Consider the following 15,665-nt stretch of genomic DNA (forward strand, 5'->3'; position numbering starts at 1 on the left):
GGGTAAGCTTAATCTTATGAGTTAAAGCAAACTCATCTGCTAATCTAGCAGACTCCTGCAAAGTGGCAGCATCCTTTTCATCTAAATCTAAATCAAGGATGCATCTTTTGAATTCTTCAATTAAAACCAACTCTTTCAAGCTGTTGAAATCATCATTTACATTTTTATACGTGCACCAGTGGTCAAAACACACAAACTTCTCATAAGAAAATTCCATATAAATCTAGTTCAGAGATTTCCTCAAATTTCTAGACTTTTGCCTGTATGCTTCTGGGACCAACTAATAAGCTTTGAGCACAGCCTCTTTCACTGTGTCATAATCAGCTGCTTCATCAACTGTCAAAGCAGAATAGGCTCACTGAGCCTTCCCCTTAATTACACTTTGTAAGAGAATGGGCCAACCCTCTTTTCACTACTTTAAACCCTGAGCAACCTTTTCAAAATGCTGAAAGTATTTATCAACCTCTGCCTCGTCAAATGGGGGTACCAATTTAACTTCCCGACTGGCCTGAAACTTATCACCAGAGTCTCACGCTAGACCTCTTTGCTGCAATCTCTCTATCTTTTTCAGTTTGAACATCCTCTACCTTTCTGCTTCCTCCCTGTTTTTCTGCCTCTTCTCTCTGTTTTCCTGCCTCAAACTGCCTCTGTCTTTCCACAACCTCCATCTTTATTTTTTCTAACTTGTACGGGAGCTCAAGCTCACTAGGTTTACTTTCAGGAAACACCTCCAACTCTTCCACTTTAAACACACCCTCAGATACATAATACTCAGCTATTATCCTCTGCATCTGTGACCTCCTCATTGTCAATTTCATCTTAGCAAGTTTTAACCTTTTAGCAATACTCAATAACTCAATCCTTCTGGCGTCCTCTAATGCCTCAGAGGTTGGCGCTTCCAGACATGTATCAACATCCATTGCTTCTCATTTTCTACACACAAATAAATCAAAAGGAATTTCACCAATGAAATCAATAAGTAATCTATACGGCCCCAAATCTGTTCATATCCAGGATGCAGGCCTCAATTTTTTTACGAACCCTAACACTTTAAAAATGAACCAGCAGCAATAGACTACACCTGGAGTCTGGTTTTGATGTTAAAACCACTATCTTTATTAGTATCTACTTCTAATATAGTAACTTAAGCAAGATAGGTAGTGGTGGAGGGAGTACATTCAGTTTGGAGGATTGTGACAAGTGGTGTCCCACAAGGATCTGTTCTGGGACCTCTACTTTTCGTCATTTTTATTAACGACCTGGAGGTCGGGGTAGAAGGGTGGGTTGGCAAGTTTGAAGACGACACAAAGGTTGGTGGTGTTGTAGATAGTGTAGAGGATTGTCAAAGATTGCAGAGAGACATTGATAGGATGCAGAAGTGGGCTGAGAAGTGGCAGATGGAGTTCAACCCGGAGAAGTGTGAGGTGGTACACTTTGGAAGGACAAACTCCAAGGCAGAGTACAAAGTAAATGGCAGAATACTTGGTAGTGTGGAGGAGCAGAGGGATCTCAAGGTACATGTCCACAGATCCCTGAAAGTTGCCTCACAGGTGGATAGGGTAGTTAAGAAAGCTTATGGGGTGTTAGCTTTCATAAGTCGAGGGATAGAGTTTAAGAGTTGCGATGTAATGATGCAGCTCTATAAAACTCTGGTTCGGCCACACTTGGAGTACTGTGTCCAGTTCTGGTCACCTCACTATAGGAAGGATGTGGAAGCATTGGAAAGTGTACGGAAGAGATTTACCAGGATGCTGCCTGGTTTAGAAAGTATGCATTATGATCAGAGATGAAGGGAACTAGGGCTTTACTCTTTGGAGAGAAGGAGGATGAGAGGAGACATGATAGAGGTGTACAAGATAATAAGAGGAATAGATAGAGTGGATAGCCAGCACCTCTTCCCCAGGGCACCACTGCTCAATACAAGAGGACATGGCTTTAAGGTAAGGGCTGGGAAGTTCAAGGGGGATATTAGAGGAAAGTTTTTTTACTCAGAGAGTGGTTGGTGCGTGGAATGCACTGCCTGAGTCAGTGGTGGAGGCAGATACACTAGTGAAGTTTAAGAGACTACTAGACAGGTATATGGAGGAATTTAAGGTGGGGGCTTATATGGGAGGCAGGGTTTGAGGGTCGGCACAACAGTGTGGGTGAAGGGCCTGTACTGTGCTGTACTATTCTATGTTCTATAAACAATAGTTAACAGTGGTATGTGTATATATGTGTGTAAATATAACTCCCACCCTACTGAGCTCGGGGGAAACAAGGCTTGGAGTCTTGAGACGGTAAAGTATGGAAGTTCAGCTCAATCATAGAATAGGTGATGAGAGAGAGAGATTTGTAATCCAGGGTAAATGTTGAGAGAAGGCAATTATGTCAAATTCCACAGTTTCCACGGTGGTAAGAGAACAGTTGCTGTAGAACTTATCCATCGTTGTTCCAAATCCACATACGAATTATCACCGAAAGTGACTTGTCACAAGGGGTATCATCTTCAAGTGAATTACCACACCACACCCAGGCAAGGGTTAACACATAAGTGGTCTTCACAGGATACCCCAAATCCGATCCACTCCTATAGATCAAACGAGGTGACAACCACACATTCAATGTATGCTGAATCGATAATTAACCCAACCTTGTGGGCAGAGGAAAGTTCTAAACAGTGACCCTTGGCCACTAGTTCCCTTGTTTTGAACCTTCCATTTTTCCTCCTTCATCTCTGTCTGACTCTGAGTGTCTGTGTCCTCGGTTAAAACTAAACAAGCTGTGAGTGATGTAAACGAGATGCGAGTCAGACTGATTCGCCTTAATCTCTCTCCCTCTTAAAATGACAGCCCACAGCAAATGAAACCTAGGGATTCATAACAACGGTCACTGCCCATTGTGAACTGACTGATGTGCCAGTAGTTGGGATGACTGAGTGAATCCCTTCCCACATTCTTTGCAGGTGAATGGCTTCTCCCCAGTGTGAACTCGCTGATGTCTCTGTAGGCTGGATGATCGAGTGAATCTCTTCCCACATTCCGAGCAGGTGAACGGCTTCTCCCCAGTGTGAACTCGCTGATGTATCATTAGGGCAGAAGAGTGAGTGAATCCCTTCTCACAGACTGAGCAGGTGAACGGCTTCTCTCCAGTGTGAACTCGCTGATGACTCTGTAGGTTGGATGACTGAGTGAATCCCTTCCCACAGACTGAGCAGCCGAACGGCTTCTCCCCAGTGTGAACTCGCTGATGAATCTGTAGGTCGGATGACCGAGTGAATCTATTCCCACATACAGAGCAGGGAAATGGCTTCTCCCCAGTGTGAACTCGTTGATGACTCTGTAGGTCGCATGACCGAGTGAATCCCTTCCTACAGACTGAGCAGGTGAACGGCTTCTCCCCAGTGTGAACTCGCTGATGACTCTGCAGGTTGGATGACTCAGAGAATCTCTTCCCACATTCTGAGCAGGTGAACGGCTTCTCCCCAGTGTGAACTCGCTGATGACACTGTAGGTGGGACGACCGACTGAACCTCTTCTGACAGACTAAGCAGGTGAACGGCTTCTCCCCAGTGTGAACTCGCTGATGTAACAGTAGGGTGGATGACTGAGTGAATCTCTTCCCACAGACTGAGCAGGTGAACGGCTTCTCCCCAGTGTGAACTCGCTGATGACTCTGTAGGTGGGATGACCGAGTGAATCTCTTCCCACATACTGAGCAGGTGAACGGCTTCTCCCCAGTGTGAACTCGCTGATGTACCAGTAGGGTGGAAGACTGAGTGAATCCCTTCCCACAGTCTGAGCAGGTGAATGGCTTCTCCCCAGTGTGAACTCGCTGATGACTCTGTAGGTGGGATGACCGAGTGAATCTCTTCCCACAGTCTGAGCAGGTGAACGTCCACTCCCCGGTGTAAACACGCTGGTCAGCCATTACGTCAAATGACTGAGTCAATCCTTTCCCAGAAATTCAGCAGATGACCAGCATCTACCCGGTGTGAACTGACTGGTGTGTCCACAGGTGAGACGACTGACTGAATCCTTTCTCACACACAGAACAGGTGAAAGGCCTTGCCCAGTGTGAACTTGCTGATGTACTTTCAATTGAGATGACCGAGTGAATCGATTCCCACTGTTTGAGCAGGTGAACGGCCTTTCTCCTGTGTAGAATGACGACTGTGCCAGTCTGTCAGATGATCAAGTGAATCCCTCCCCACTGTCTGAGCAGGAAAGATGGTTGATTGAATCCCTTGCTCCACTTCTTAAATGTCTAGACAGAGACAGCAAAACTGGTGTTTGAGATTCCTGGAGACAAATTACTTCTCGTTTTAACCTGTAAAAAGATTTACAAAATCCATCAATGGGTGAAGGACAACATTTCAGATGAGATTACTTGAGTTGCCAAGGTTTGTTCTGGTATCACACTGTTACAGTGAGGTTCAACCCAAGTTGGACAGAGAAATCATCTTCTGACTGGTCGCAGTGCTGGTATCTGGAATGACCATCAATTCCCTGATGCTCTTCCTGTCTCTATCAGAATGGGGCATTTCTGCCATCTCCAGTCTGTTCCTTGGCTCAGTTTGACTCTCTTCATTGGTATTATTCCCTGCTCCTGCTGAGCCGCATGGGTGCCTGGCCCCACAGTAACTGAAACACTCTCACGCAAATAGTCTTTCTTGACATGCAACTGGGGTTTTCTTGTATTATTAACTTAAGGTGCCACAGTTTTAACACCATATAAAAAATTCCTGCTGAGATGAATGGTTGGTCCACACAGCTGTTAAAAGGACTTAGAGTGAATTTTTGTATTATTTCAGGTTCTTTTCACAGTCATAGAAAATTACAACACAGAAACAAGCCCTTTGGGCCATCTAGTTTGTGCTGAACTATTTAAACTGCCCAATCCCATACTACTACCATCCAGGTACGTATATAAACCTCTTAAATGTTGAAATTGAGCTCGCATGCACCACTTGTGCTGGCTGCTCATTCCACACCCGGATGACGGTCTGTGTGCAGAAGTTTCCCCTCATGTTCCCCTTAACGTTTTACCTTTCACCCTTAACCCATGGCCTCTAGTTGTAGACCCACCATCTCAGTGGTAAAAGCCAGCTTGCATTTACCGTATCTATAACCCTCATAATTGTCGTATACCTCCATCAAATCTCCACTCAATCTTCTACGTTCCAAGAAATAAAGTCCTGACCTGTTCAATCTTTCCTTATAACCCAAGTCCTCCAGACCTCGCAACATCCTTGTGAATTTTCTCTGAACTCTTTCAACCCCTTTTACATCTTTCCTGTAGGTTGGTGACCAAAACTGCACACAATACTCCAAATTAGGCCTCACCAATGTCTCGTGCAGCGTGAACATAACATACATCTCCTGTACTCAGTACTTTGGTTCATGAAGGCCAATATGCCAAAATCTTTCTTTCCATCCCTATTTAACTGTGACACCACTTTCAGTGAATTATGGACATGTATTCCCAGATCCCTTTCTTCTGCAGCGTTACTCAGTAACCGACCGTTCACTGTGCAATTCCAGGTCCTACCAAAATGCAACACCTCGCACTTGTCTCCATTAAATTCCATTTTGCATTTCTTCACCCATTTTTCCATCTGCTCCAGGTCACACTGCAAGCCATGATAGTCTTCCTCACTGTCCACTACACCCCCAGTCTTGGTGTCATCCACAAATTTGCGGATCCAGTTAACCACACTATCATCCAGATTACTGATATAGATGACAAACAGTAACAGATCCAGCACTGATCCCTGTGGCACACCGCTAGTCACAGGATGTGGTCAGAGAGGCAACCATCTGCTACCACACTCTGGCTTCTCCCAAAGACAGTGTCTCATCCAATTTACTATCTCATCTTGAATGTTGAGTGACTGAACCTTCTTGACCAAACTCCCATATGAGAATTTGTCAAGTGCTTTTGCTAAAGTCCATGTAGACAACATCCACTGCCTTGCCTTCATCCACTTTCCTGATAACTTCCTCGAGAGACTCTATAAGATTGGATAGACATGATCTGCTGCCTATCCTTAATCAGTCCACATCAATCCAAATACTTGTATATCCGTCTCCTGCACACACATTCCAATAACTTTCCCACTACTAATGTCAGGCTCACCAATATATATAAATACCTAGTTTATTTTTAGAGCCTTTCTTGAATAGCGGAGCAACATTGGCTGTCCTGCAATCAGTCACCTGTCCATCACCTGTCACGAAGGATGATTTAAATATCTGTGCATGGGCCCCGACAATTTCTGCACTTGTCTGCCGCAGAGTCCCACGGAACAACTTGTCAGGCCCGGGGGGGTTTTCCACGCTAATTTGCCTTAAGACAGCAAACACCTCCACCTCTGTAATCTGTACAGGGTCCATGAAGTTGATGCTGCTTTGCCTCACTTCTATAGACTCTGTGACCATCTCCTGAGTAAATACGGATGCAGAAAATATCTCCCCCATCTATTTTGTCTCCTCATATCGATTACCATTCTGACCTTCCACAGAATTAGTTTTTCCCCTTGCCATCTTTTCGCACTTAACATATCTGCAGAATCCATGAGGATTCTCCTTCACCTTGTCTGCTGGGGCAACCTCATGCCTTCTTTTATTTCTTTCATAAGTGTTCACCTGAATTTCCTGTACTTCATAAGTACCCCATTTGTTCCTACCTGCCTGTACCTGGTATGCACCTCCTTTTTATTGATCTGCGAGATGAAAGCCAAAGGGGTGATGGAGCTGCATGATGGGAGGAGGGGGTAGGGGAGGGTTAAACTAAAGTTGCAGGGAGAATGGGAGCCTGAATAACAGAACAGATAGTAGAGGTGTTGTGGAGACAGATGTTGTTCAGTCCTTAGGCAAAGTCAGGAATTAAAAACATTGAGCATGGTGCAGTGAATATGCTCAATCCTGTACATTTCAATACAGGGAGCAGCGTAGGAAAGGCGGATGTGTTCAGGACATGGATCAACACCTGGAATTATGACACTAGGATCTGGCAACTGTGGATTGGGACAGGCTGCTTTATGGCAAAGGTGCGCTTGGTAAATGGGAGGCCTTCAAACCGAAATTTTGAAGTACAAGGCAGGTATGTGCCTGTCAGAATAAAAGGTAAAGATAGAAACTGTAGGGAACCTTGGTTTTCAAGAGATATTGAGACCCTGGTGAAGCACAAAATGGAGTTGCAGAACAGGGATAGGCAGGTAGGTTTTTATGGAGTATAAGAAATGCAAGAGAACACATAAGAAATAAATCAGGATGGCTAAAAGGCATGAGATTCCCCTTGCAGAAAAGATGAAGGATAATCCTCAGGGATTCTGGAGATAGATTAAGAGCAAAAGGACTGCAATGCACAAAATTGGTCCTCTGGAAGACCGGAATGGCAAACCATGTGTGGAACCAAAGCAGATGGGGGAGATCTGAGTATGGAATGAGCTGCCAGACGAGGTGGTAAATGCGGGTTCTTTTTTAACATTTAAGAATAAATTGGATAGATACATGGATGGGAGGTGTATGGAGGGATATGGTCCGTGTGCAGGTCAGTGGGACTAGGCAGAAAATGGTTCGGCGCAGCCAAGAAGGGCCAAAGGGCCTGTTTCTGTGCTGTAGTTTCTATGGTTCTATCTCAAATATATTTTTCATCTCATTTATGGGATTGTGGAAAAGCGGCATTAAAATCGTGGACCCTGTACGGATTAAAGAAGAGGAGATGATTGCCATCCTGAGGCAGATTAGGGTGGATAAATCTCCAGGGCATGACAAGGTGCTCCCTTGGATCCCACGGGAGGCAGTGCAGAAATCGTTGGGGCCCTAGCAGATATAACTAAATCATCCTTAGTGACAGGGGAGTTATCAGAGGATTGTAGGATAGCCAAAGTCATTTCGCTCTTCAACATAGAACATAGAAATCTACAGCATATTCCAGGCCATTCAGCCCACAATGTGGTGCCAACCATGTAACTTACTCTAGAAACTGCCTGGAATTTCCCTAGCACATAGACCTCTATTTAACTGAGCTCCGTGTACCAATCTAAGAGGCTGTTAAAAGACCCTATTGTATCTGCCTCGACCACCACTGCTGGCAGTGCATTCCACGCACCCACCACTCTCTGTGTAAAAAAACTTAACCCTGACATCTCCTCAGTATCTATTTCCAATCACTTTAAAACTATGCCCCTCGTGTTAGCCATTTCAACCCGAGGGGAAAACCTCTGGCGATCCACACGATCAATGCCCCTCATCATCTTATACACCTAAAAAAGGCTCCAAACATAAACAAAGAAATTATATATTGCTTTGAAGATTTGTTAGAAGTATACAAAATTATAAGGGTATAGATCGGGTAAATGCAAGCAGCTTTTTCCACTGAGGTTGGGAGGGATGACAACCAGAGGTCATGGGTAAGTGGGGAAGGAGAAAATGTAATGGGAACACGTGGAAAAGCTCTTCACTGAAATGGTCGTGAGAGTGTGGAATGAGATGTCAGCACAAGTGGTGAATATGAGCTCGATTTCACAATTAAGAGAAGTTTGATAGGTACCTGGATGGTGGGGTATGGAGGCGATGGTCCCAGTGCAGGTAGTTGCATTAGACAGATTAAATTTTTTTTACCATTGACTAGATGGGTCAAATACCCTGTTTCCGTACCGAACTACTCCATATTTTTATGACAGACAAGCTGGACAAACTTGTTTGGAAGGGAAAAGGTAGGAGTGACAATGGAGCAGCAATGGCTGGAGCTTTTGTGAGCAATTCGGGAGCTGAGTGACAGATACATCCCAAAGAAGTGGAAGCATTGGAAAGGCAGGAGGATAAAACCGTGGCTGAAATGAGAAGCCAAAGCCAACATAAAAGCAAAAGAAAGGGCAAACAAAAGAGCAAAAACTATTGGGAAGCTTTTAGAAACCAACAGAAGACGATTAAAAAAAAAGTCAGATGAGCTCAGGGGGTGGAATTATGATATTGTAGTCACTAATGAGTCTTGGTAGCACCCAACAGTCTGAGGCATTTAGAGTAACAAAATAACTGGGGCCTAAATATCTCTTGAAAACCAAGGTACAATATGATAATTCCCCGTCCTGAGCTCATCTGGCTTTCCTACGATGCTTCTTGCATTGTGATATACACAGCTCAGCACATTCATTGCACCATGCTCAACCATTTGATTGCTGACTCTATCTGAGGTCTGAACAACATCTGACTGGTGTCAGGAAAACAACCTCTCGCTCATTGTCACAAAAACAAAGGAGCTGATTGTGGACAACAGGAGGAATGGAGACAGGCTAACCCCTATTGACATCAATGGATCTGGGGTTGAGAGGGTGAACAGCTTTAAGTTCCTCGGCATAAACATCACCGAGGATCTCACATGGTCTGTACATACCGGCTGTGTTGTGAAAAAAGCACAACAGCACCTCTTTCACCTCAGACGGTTGAAGAAGTTCGGGATGGGGCCACAAATCCTAAGAACATTCTACAGGGACACAACTGAGAGCATCCTGACTGGCTGCATCACTGCCTGGTATGGGAACTGTACTTCCCTTAATCGCAGGAACCTGCAGAGAGTGGTGCGGACAGCCCAGCACATCTGTAGATGTGAACTTCCCACTATTTCAGGACATTTACAGAGACAGGTGTGTAAAAAGGGCCCAAAGGATATTGGGGACCCAATTCACCACAACCACAAACTGTTCCTGCTGTTTCCATCCAGGAAACGGTACCACAGCAAAAGGACCAACAGGCTCCGGGACATCATCTTCCACCAGGCCATCAGATTGATTAATTCATGCTGATACAATTGCATTTCTATGTTATATTGACTGTCCTATGTACAAACTATTTATTATAAATGACTATAAATTACACATTGCACATTTAGTCAGAGATGTAACGTAAAGATTTCTACTCCTCATGTATATGAAGGATGTATGTATTAAAGTCAATTCAATTCAATTCAGCCTCTCCACTATCTGTTCTGTCATTCTGGCTCCCATTCCCCCTACAACTTATTTTAACCACATCACCCTCTCCCCACACTAGCACTAGCAAGCCTTACCACTATGATATTGGTCCCCTCTTGTTCTGTTCCCCTAACTAACAAATCCCCTATCACCACTTTGACTTTCCTCTACCAGGTAATCCCCTGCAACAGTTTCTAAAGTGGTCCACCTGTTGTTGGCGGGTTGGACACAAGAGTACTCTGCAATGGCTATTTAACCTCATTCCCCTTCCTGACTCTCACCCAGTTTCCTGTGTCCCGCACCTTGGGTGTAACTCACCTCTCTTCATGTCATATCTATCACCCCTTCCGACTCCCACCTGATCCAAAATTCATCCATTTCAAGTTCCAACTACGTAAAGTGCAGGGTTACAAGCTGCAGCTGGATGTACATCTTGTAAGTGAGGGCATCAGGGACACTGGAGGTCTCCCCACCTTCCCACCAATGTCCCCTCTAATTTGTAATGACCAGTGTGCACATAAAGCTTGTATTATGCAATTTTTTACTCAGTGACAATACGTGCACAGTGAATTTTAAATAGAGAGCCATTCATTTTAACAGCTAGCAAATCACTGTCAATAAGAACTGTGCTGTCCTATGGGTTTGATCAAGTTCATCTGCACTCTCACACAACCTGTATAGTAGGCCTGTAGCGGGTAATGAAGGATTTTCTCTCCACAACTGTTCCACACCGTCCATATGTGGTTTGCTTGCTAAATGACTCTTAAAAAGGTCAGATTTCCAAATATCACTCCACTTCTTCCCACTTGCAAATTCTCCAGCAACTTTTGCATCACCACAATACACACAGGTAACACCAGTTTCTGTACTGTACACAAATATTTCCCCTGAACCCTCCCCCAGGTGACTGACGGTGGTGAACTCAGTGATGGCAATGCCAATGAATATGAAGGGAAGGGCAGTAGTCTGTCTCATTGGAGTCTGGCACATTTGTGATGTGAAAGCTACTTGTTGCCCTGGACAAAGGTGTTTGATATCATTATGTACCCAGAGAGAGTGGGACAAAACATGTTCTCACGGGTAGAAAGTCCAGAACAAGAGGGGGTGGAACAAGCAACAGACACAAAATGCTGGGGGAACTCAGCAGGCCAGGCAGCATCTATGGAAAAGAGTACTAATGCTGAGTTCCTCCAGCAATTTGTGTGTGTTGCTCGGATTTCCAGCATCTGCAGATTTTCTCTTGTTTGTGACTGGAGGCAGAACAAAGGTGATTTTCACAACAGCTGATGTAAAAGATTTTGTTCCCTTTCTCCGAGTTCCCGATCCTTGCATTTAGACAGCTGGAGCTCAGCTCTGTCTGAGAGACCCATCGGTTCCCATTCCCTCATCAGCCGGAAGCTCCCCGGGGCCCGTGTACGGATGGTGGGGCTGAGAGAGAGGGAAGAGAGCAGGACTGTCCCGGGATTGCGGGTCACGGAGTCCGGAGTCACAGCAACTACCCGAAGTCGGTGTTGACAAATAACCGCCCGCCAATTTCCTCTTACCTGTACCGCTCCGCCTGAGGCCCTCTGTATTATGTGCGCATGCGTGCATTCGAACATCATCGATCCAGACGCCTGCGCATTTGATCGGCGCTTCAGCGGCAGCGAAACTTCATACGCAGGGTTTTATGGGTAATCACGGTGCCATTAACAGTGTCTGCAAGCACCGGTTTCATGTCCATATCTCCGTTTTTTTTGTGTGTATAGAAAATTCAGCAGCTGTTTTAACGCAGAAAGTGGCTCCCATAAACAATTTACTTAATATCAACGTGTATCTAATGCCAAAGTACAATCCTCTTACAAATACAGATATGAAACACAAGAGATTCTGCAGTTGCTGGAAATACAGAGACGCACACACACAAAATGCTGGAGGAACTCTGCAGTTCAGGCAGCAGCTCAGCAGAGGAGTATACAGTCCAGGCATGTTGAAGGAGCTCGGCCTAAATGTTGTCTATTTATTCTCTCCACATTTGCTGCCTGATCTGTTGATTTCCACCAGTAATTTGCAAAAAATAACCATCTTTTTTTCGATCAAGCAGTTTCCAAATGTTTCTGATCTTTCATTTGTTGCCACGTCATGCTGGTCTCATTCTTCTTCCTCCTCATAAACGCCAGACCCCATCTCTCTCTTGAGCCCCAGAGCCCTGACTCAGGCTGGCAACCCTTTGGTTTCTGACTCTGCACATTCAAAGATTCACTCGCTAGTCTGCTGCCAAACTTTAGAGGTGCATTGCAACAACCCAGCTGTCTGAAGCACAGTCCTTTGAAATGAGTGAAAATGACCCAAACATTGAAAACAGCAGGGAAGAAGGAGTTTAACCAACTTCGTCCTGAGCCCTGGGGAAAATCAAAACCACAGTGAGCTCGTCGTCTTATGCAGACTGGAGAAAATCATGCAGGACATTCATGCAGGCGTATAGGATGATTAGAAGCATTGGTCGTGTGGATAGTCAGAGGCTTTTTCCCAGGGCTGAAACGGCCAACATGAGGAGGCATAGGGTTAAGGTGATTGGAAGGAGGTACAGAGGAGATGTCAGAGCTAAGTTTTTTTTTAAACAAAGAGTGGTGTGTGTGTGGAATGCACTGCCAGCGACGGTGGTAGAGGCGGATAAAATTGGGTCTTTTAAGAGACTCCTAGATAGCTACATGGAGATTAGGAAAATGCAGGGCTATGCGGTAGGGTAATTCGCGGCAGTTTCTAGAGTAAGTTACCCACAACCTCGGGCCAAATTGTCTGTAATGTGCTGTAGATTTCTATGATTTCTATGAATTTTATGAAATTCAAGGGAAGTCTCCTATCCCACGCAGTGATAACTGGCTGCAACCTGTCATCACAGGGAGGGTGAGAGGGGAACAGCAAGGATAGATGTTCATATACTGATATGGAACAGAAACATGGGCAGGGATCAGACGGGCTGAGTGGCCTCTCTAGTGTACGTTGTGAGTGTGGTAGAGACAGTAATTACACAGGATATGATACAGAACTGATTTATCTTTCAAAGATCCACAATATTAAACATCAGTCTAGTTTAAGGATAACATCAGCAGAACGGACTCCTCCAATCCTCAGTGACCAGGATTCAGTCCTGGGTGCGATGAGCAGCCGCAAGAACTGCAGAATCTGTCAGTAACAATCCCTCATGAACCTGCAGCTGCCGTCAGTCACCGTGATTTAACACGGAGCTAATTTGACCTTCCTCCCTGATGTGAAATTACTGGTGTTGCAGCAGCTGGGATGATTGAGTAAATCTCTTTACTCACTCCGGGCAGAAATGTGGTCTCTATTTATTGTGAACTCACGGAGCATCACAAGGTGGGTTAACTGAATGAGTCTCTTCGCACACACGGAGCAGGTGAACGGCCGCTTCCCAGGGCGAAGCTGTTGGTGTATCTGGGATGTCCCACTGAATCCCTTCCAAAATGAGAGCCAGTGAATGACGTCACACTGCTATCAACGTCATGGCAATGTATCCAATCAGATCACGGACATGGACACGTGACCGGGCTCTCCTTGCAGCGAGTGGGGCGCCGTCTTCTCCAGCATCTCCGTCCCCACATTCAAGGATCGGCGACATTCAAGCGCTGGTGAACTGACAGAAACAGCGGGACCAACGTGCTGTTGTGTTTGAGATTCCCATACACAAATCCTTTGACTTTTCTACCCTGTTAAAAGTTTACAAAGCACGTCAGTGGGTGAAGGACAACATTTCAACTCAGATAATTTTAGTCTCCATGGTGCCTTCTGATAAAACACTGTCACAGCTCAAAACAATTTGGAGGAACAAGATTTTATCTTCTAACTGTCTACAGTTCTGGCATCAGGCACAATAATAAACTCCCTGCTTCCCTCTCGGTATCAAAATGGATCATTCCTCCCCTTCCTCAGTCTGTGACTTGGCTCAGTTTGTCTGTCTCCTTCGCATTCTGAGCATGCGCCACACACCCACTAAGATCACATTTTATTTACACGGCTGCGACTAGAGACTTTCTGATTATTATGTCCCTCCTGGCATCTGACGGTGGTAAACTCAGAGTCAGCAATGGTATTGACCTTCAGGAGTAGGTGATTAGGCTTTTTCGTTGGCGATCGATAAACTGCCGGTAGTGTGTGTTTGGATGAGTGGGTCGTTTTCAGACCGGAAGGAGGTAGCGTTTGGAATATTCCAGAGATCAGTCCCTGACCACAGTTCTTCACAGTTTAATGGCCTGGCGGAGGCAGCGAGATGTGAGATGTCCCAGTCTGCTGGTGACGCAGAAAGAGCGGAGTTGGGGGAGGGGAGGCTATTCCCATACTCTTTCGTAGTTTTGCAATCTGTACACAGTGCACTGTGGGGCTGCAGTGGCGGGTTCCATTGCTGGGATCAGTGCACGGTCACTGTGGGCTCTGAGGATTTTGTGAATAAAGCGCCATTCTCCAATTCAGAATCTCAAGCCGGGGAGCAAGCCTATCATTTGTATATTAAAGTTGTATTTAGGGCATTGTGATAACCAGATACTATAGCCCTCCACGACATCTCTATCCAGTCCTTTCAATATTCGACTTCATTCGTACATTTGGCCAGCGGGCCATCAATACTGTCATCCGATGCATTGACATAGAACTCGCTAATACAATAGTAAATTTTTCTCAGCTACAACCCTACGGCTTTAAGCAAACAATGTTACTTTACTTGCTTGCTAATTATATTTTCTGATAATGTGTGAGTGCAAACTTGCAATACTTTGTCATATTATTAAATTAAGTATTATATGTTTTATTGTACCAGTTATACACTGAAATGCACTGATAGGCTATGGTCTTGTTAATGTCAAAACTACCACTGTATTTCTCTTTAGCTCTGCAATTCATGTATTTCTTTCATCTTGGTTTAGTGCTTGATATTATAAGAAGCCCTAGTCATTCATATATATATATATAAAATACACACACACATATATATGTATATTAGATTAGATTTGATTAGATTATGAGAACACGCAGTCCTCTTTTATTGTCATTTAGTAATGCATGCATTAAGAAATGGTACAATGTTTTTTTTCCAGAATGATATCACGGAAACACATGACAAACCGATTTAAAAACTAACAAAAACCACATAATTATAACATATAGTTACAACAGTGCAAAGCAATGCCGTAATTTGATGAAGAACAGACCATGGGCACGGTAAAATTCTCAAAGTCCCTCGAAAGTCCCATCATCTCACGCAGACAGTTAACCTCCAACTTGCCGATGCAGCATCCTGGAAGCATCCGACCACAGTCCGACTACGAGTCCATCCGAAAACTCCAAGCCTCCGACCAGCTCTCCGACTCCGAGCACCGAGCACCATCTCTGCCGAGCGTTCCGACCCCGGCTCCGGCAACAGGCAATAGGCAAAGCCGGGGATTTGGGACCTTCCCCTCTGGAGATTCTCCATTGCACAGTACCAGCGGCAGCGAAGCAGGCATTTCAAAAGTTACTCCAGGTGCTCCTCCGTGCTTCTCACGGCTGTCTCCATCAAATCCAGATTGTGCACGGCACCCTAGTTGCACACACGATATTCATTCCGAACGGCCGTGCGCACTGCATCGAATCGCCATCTTCTCCTCCCTCCAGTATATGCATATATGTATATCTGTATATGTGTGTGTATACATACATACACACACACATATATAAATAA

At 44.9% G+C, this 15,665-nt stretch overlaps 3 protein-coding genes across 3 annotated transcripts in view; 1 reads left to right on the forward strand and 2 right to left on the reverse strand.

Annotated features, from left to right (window-relative positions):
- LOC140208311 (uncharacterized) overlaps window positions 1-11,561 on the reverse strand; it is a 30,669-nt gene extending 19,108 nt beyond the window's left edge. Inside the window, exons 1-2 of the mRNA XM_072276899.1 lie at window positions 11,500-11,561; window positions 3,035-4,308 (exon numbers count right to left, since the gene is read on the reverse strand). Coding sequence (XP_072133000.1) covers window positions 3,035-3,909 — 875 coding nt within the window. The 5' untranslated portion in view covers window positions 3,910-4,308; window positions 11,500-11,561. The remainder of the gene's footprint in view (window positions 1-3,034; window positions 4,309-11,499) is intronic.
- The window catches only part of LOC140208268 (NACHT, LRR and PYD domains-containing protein 3-like), a 552,847-nt gene that overhangs the window by 460,923 nt on the left and 76,259 nt on the right, over window positions 1-15,665 (reverse strand). The window lies entirely within an intron of this gene.
- LOC140208264 (uncharacterized) overlaps window positions 1-15,665 on the forward strand; it is a 351,814-nt gene that overhangs the window by 329,066 nt on the left and 7,083 nt on the right. The window lies entirely within an intron of this gene.

Source organism: Mobula birostris, chromosome 13, assembly GCF_030028105.1.
Source record: "Mobula birostris isolate sMobBir1 chromosome 13, sMobBir1.hap1, whole genome shotgun sequence".
Classification (NCBI taxonomy): Eukaryota; Metazoa; Chordata; class Chondrichthyes; order Myliobatiformes; family Myliobatidae; genus Mobula; species Mobula birostris.